Source organism: Nicotiana attenuata, chromosome 7 (genome assembly GCF_001879085.1).
Source record: "Nicotiana attenuata strain UT chromosome 7, NIATTr2, whole genome shotgun sequence".
NCBI lineage: Eukaryota > Viridiplantae > Streptophyta > Magnoliopsida > Solanales > Solanaceae > Nicotiana > Nicotiana attenuata.
In genome coordinates, this window is record NC_031995.1 from 36,801,507 (window position 1) to 36,806,418 (window position 4,912).

A 4,912-nucleotide genomic window follows, 5' to 3' on the forward strand; every position below is an offset into this window, starting at 1 on the left:
CTATTACAGATGTTGCAAACACATTCATATAAGTTGTTACAAGTTAAATGATGTTAGTTCAGGAAGAAAATAAAATGTCAATCAATTTGCACCAACAAATCACATGCAAAGTTGCAGGACTGATTCCCCGCATCATATTAGCATATATGAGGTTAGAATTAAACTAGTTACGTAGTTATCAACAAGAGAGAATTACTAATATGGTGCTATTTTGTTTCTTAGAATGAACTGTTGAAAGTTATATATCATAAAGTTAGACAATTTTTTTCTATTTCTCTCAAATAAAAATTTATAGCAAGTAAAACTAAAAGATAAAGGACATACTCAAAGAAATAAATAGAAAAAGCAAAAATCTATATATATATATATATAATTGAGGGACTTAGGCAAGGTGATGTGGCAATCTCTTGAACAAGGAAACCTCCTTATCTTTTTTCTCCTTTTTTTGCCAATTTTTCGTATATATTCTTTTTATGTGCTAATAAAAAAAAACCGAAAAGTCACGTCCAATAAATAGTCTTAATTACACTTGCGCCTTTTCCTCTTCTTTTGTTCTTCAGTACGCCTTTTCCTCTTCTTTTGTTCTTTAACTTAGTGAGTTACGGATTTTCCATTGGGAAAAAAAAAAGTAACGCTTTTTCCTCTTCTTTAAGTCTATTTTACTGCAGAAGGCCGCACTATGAAAGGGACGATTTGTGCTTTCCCTCTTTGCTTGGTTGTCAAGATAAAAAATCTGATAAATCTCTAAATTGTGGATTTTGTTTTAAGAGATCTTATAGTTAGATTTTTTTTACGGTAAGCTTCTTGACAACAAGGTGATAAAAAAATTGCAAAGCAGTTTCGATTATGTGCTAATAAAAAAGGTCTTGATTTTACAAATATATAATATATTTTTTGTTACTTATTTAAATGTCAATTTTGCTTATTCCAGATAAATGGTATGTATCCTCCAATAACAACATTTCAGTTGTTTTAAATTTGTGTTCAAAGGACAAGAGGAGGTGGTATTCCTATTTTTCTTTTTGCTGTTGTTAATCAGAAGGTATTGTTCATTCGTTACTTTGTGCTTATTGGACTAACTTGTTGTGATTTTTAATTTTCTTTATTTTTCTTTCACATCCATGTACTGATAGTCAACATGTTCAATTGGTAAAGACTAAAATAATTTTGACATATTTAAATTCATTGTTTTGTTGATTCAGAGTATGACTATTTTTATAGTTTGAATTTATATTTCCTTTTGCTTTGTTAATCGACAAGTAATTGTGATTATTTTTCTTAATTTTCTTTATATTTGCTTTTGGGTAATTCTTTTGGGATTTTAATGCTCTCAGAGTGAGGGTCGTGATTAGCAAATAAGTGTTATGTGCTTATTCCCCCTTTTCTCCATGTCTTTCCTTACTTTTTAGTCATCTAGGATATTTATGCTTATTAGCATGTTAGTTCTACTACATGCGCATTTCTATTGTAAAATTTCACTTCCTTGGTCGAAAAAAAAAAACTAAATATAGGGATTAATGCCTATACCTTTATTTTACTTATGTACGTCAACTTTTTTATTTTTATTTTCATTCCATTAAATATAATGTTGTGACATAATCCAAAGTACTGGAATCTATTTATCTTTTTTCTCTTTCTAGCTTTTCCTCTCTTTTTTTCCACTCATCTTATTTTAAAAAGCCAGCACATATCGCACCTCTTCCGTCGTTATGATTTTTTTTTTTCGGATAAGTGGAATGTTAATCACATTTATTAGCAGATTAAGATTTGCACTTACTGTCAGGATGTATCTCCTTAGATGCATTGTATGAATAAACTTAGTCAATGTCAGGGTGAACGTGATTTTCCTTATATAAGAGTAGTTTAGAAATGTGGCTTCAGAGTAATAGATAAGGAGGAGTTAGAATGAAGGGATAAAAAGGAAGAAAAGGAAGAACCAGGAATAATTTTCGAACAACGAGTAAGAATTAAATAAATGAAAGGTATATAGAGCTATGATCATTAAAATTAGACAAAGATCAGAAAATTTATCTCTTTTATTTCTGTTGCATTCGTGCCAAACAACAAAACTATTATAATGAGAAGGTAAACAATTAAGTGTATATAACAAATTTATTATTTGAATATTAGAGAAGGTTCATTTTATAAATATAATGAAATTTTTCGCGACAAGTTTACTAGTGGAAATAATATAATATGAAAACTATGTTTACATATTCTCTACTATGACTGTTGATGTTGCTCAACGTTTCCTCAGCTCTTGGAGTCGACCACACGGCAATCTCGACTTGAGACAACACTAACAACAATGATACTGGTGATAAGCCTTAGAATTTGGGAATTCTTATTCAAGCCTTAACTTAACTGCTCCCGGTCATAGTTTTTCATTTTTCGTTGCCTTGGCCTGAGCTCCATCTGCAGCTTTTGGCTCATTGCCTGCGACAATTATAAGATGTAAGAGATCAAACTAACCTCTTTTTTTTTTTTTTTTTTTTCCTTTAAAGGATGATTAACTCAACAAGATAGAATTAACATCATGATCTACACTAACAGGTCAATAATAATAGGTGTCCTCGACTGTTTTTTTCATCGGTTAGATACACAAAGGGTACAATTCCTGCTTTACCTCCCTTGATACTTGGCTTGGAAATTTGATATTGTTGCATGATTTGCTCCAATTCTTGTTCGGCTTCTTGGAAGGATCTTACCCTGCTTCGCTCTATCTCCAACTTACATTCTTTCAGCCAGTCGAAATAACTTTTCATAAAATAGATGAAACCGACACCTCCAGAACGTATGAACTAAACAAACAAAAAAAGTAATAAATAAGTAATCATAGTCCCTCTGAAAATAAGCATGCATCCAGTAAATGTCGTTGTTTGCTAGACTTTGAAAGTAAATTAATATCAAGGATAAATTAATTCTGAATACCGTATAACGGACAAGAACATCGACACCTATCAGCATTGCATCGTCCTCGTTAACACGCTTACGGGTGAATGTCTGAATTCCATTAAAAAGAGATAGCAAGTGTTAGCAGTTGGTTTGTTTCGCTAAATTTGAAATTATTTTAGAACTTTTTAAAGTTCTCTTTCCTTTTAGAAATTTGCTTCTCGAGTTCCACCATAAGTAAAATATATATTCATTTACCCGACCATATTCGGCGATGGCTTGATTGAACTCGGGGTGGTGCAAGATGCCATCTTTTCTTCTCAGGCTAGAAGTTATACACCTTGATATAGTACCAATCCCAGCGTCAATAAGACGATCGAGTACTGACATGATGACGAAAACTTGAGTGCAAACAGGAATTGTTGTGAAACAGAATGTGCGAGAATACTTAACAGCTCAAAATATATATATATGATGTTAACTGCCAATTTCTGCATGCTGGTTAGGCCTGCCCATAGACTTTTGGCCTCCAAGTTGGCAATCAAGCCTACTCTGGACTTGTTATTTTGTTGGATAGACCACAGCCGAAAGCTTACTATCACCAATTCACCATTTATCTAAATTGGAGATGCAACATATCTATGATATTCCAAATTGACAAACCAACCAACACTTCAACCTCTCTCAACTCAAAGTCTTTCCAATTAAGTTGATAGACCAACCAATATTTCAAAGGCTTTGAACACTATTTTCGTTCTTTCCTGATCTTAAGGTGACCAAGAAAAGGTATACTTCTGTTATTGGGATGTAAAATTTTTGGTAAAATCCTAGGCCTATATATGACTCAATAACTTTAGAAGATAAAGCAGCATTTACCTTTTGCTTAACCTAAAATCGTACAGTATTTGTTTTCTATGGATCTCAATAGGAGCCCGAATTCACTCATACGAGTAACGCTTCAACTGTATATGTCAAATATGATGGGCACTTTTTAATACGGATGCGTAAAGTCATAAACTTTTAAGAATATAATAACACAAACATCACATCACATCACATCTGGCCACGTCGATGCAAGATTTTGCAGCGATTACATAAAGTCATAAACTTTAAGAATAATAAACGATAGATCAATTAGAAGGCTTACTTGGTTTTCTCATGCTGTTGATTGTCAAGACACTTGTTCGGGAGCAATATTGAATAATTTTCAACCCTTGATCATGTGAAAAGGCTAGAGCTTTCAATTCTCAAATCACAAACGGAAAGACCTAGACAAACCAGAACAGGGTTTAGGAGAACAGAAAGGGACGCCGGTTTGAGCTTGATGCAGGCTTCGGTTACGTCCTACTCGTTGGGGAGTTTGATGTCGTTCTAGCTTCTAGGTCGTATAGCTGAAACTGAGAATTTTAAGGACTTTATGCTGGACTGAGTTAATGGCCCAACACTCGCGATAAAAATTAAAATTAGGGAAATTTTCATAATTACTTAGGAATTTATAAAATATTTCATAATCTACAACTAATAATAGAATAACATATTCTACAACAAATGTATAAAAATAAACCTAAAAGTACGCCAGATTTTCTATTAAAGGGGAATAACATATCCCATAATTAGCCCCTAAACATTCTCCATTTTGTTAATTATTGATGACAATTATAACAATATTTCATAACCACGTTAATATATAAAAAAGTCTCATGTTATTATTAACAAATATAGTATACTAGTATAATATATGCTAGTATACACACTATGTATTACTGTTATATATATATATATATTATATATATATATATATATATATATATATATATATATATATAGTATACAAATATTGAACTGGAAAAAAAAGAGAAGAAAATATTATTAACAAATACTATATACTGGTATAAATATATACTAGTTATATTACACACTATGTATTATTGTATATTTTTTGGATAATGATTCCTTTAATATATCAATAAAAATTTGGGTCTTCTTTAATTTGATTGATTAATTTTGCACAGTTACAGAA

General features: G+C 31.5%; 1 protein-coding gene across 1 annotated transcript; it reads right to left on the bottom strand.

Annotated features, from left to right (window-relative positions):
* Window positions 2,065-4,248, bottom strand: LOC109230451. The gene is made up of 5 exons (XM_019395951.1): window positions 4,040-4,248; window positions 3,151-3,275; window positions 2,932-3,003; window positions 2,627-2,801; window positions 2,065-2,436 (listed from the first exon to the last, which is right to left on the bottom strand). Exons 1-5 carry the CDS (start codon window positions 4,050-4,052, stop codon window positions 2,375-2,377), a joined length of 447 nt encoding a protein of 148 aa, XP_019251496.1. The 5' UTR covers window positions 4,053-4,248; the 3' UTR covers window positions 2,065-2,374.

Coding starts and splice junctions, on each gene's coding strand:
- LOC109230451 (XM_019395951.1), bottom strand. Junction 2,802..2,931: donor ATGTTCTTGTCCGTTATACG/GTATTCAGAATT, acceptor TTGTTTGTTTAG/TTCATACGTTCTGGAGGTGT. Junction 2,437..2,626: donor CAAGCCAAGTATCAAGGGAG/GTAAAGCAGGAA, acceptor TAATTGTCGCAG/GCAATGAGCCAAAAGCTGCA.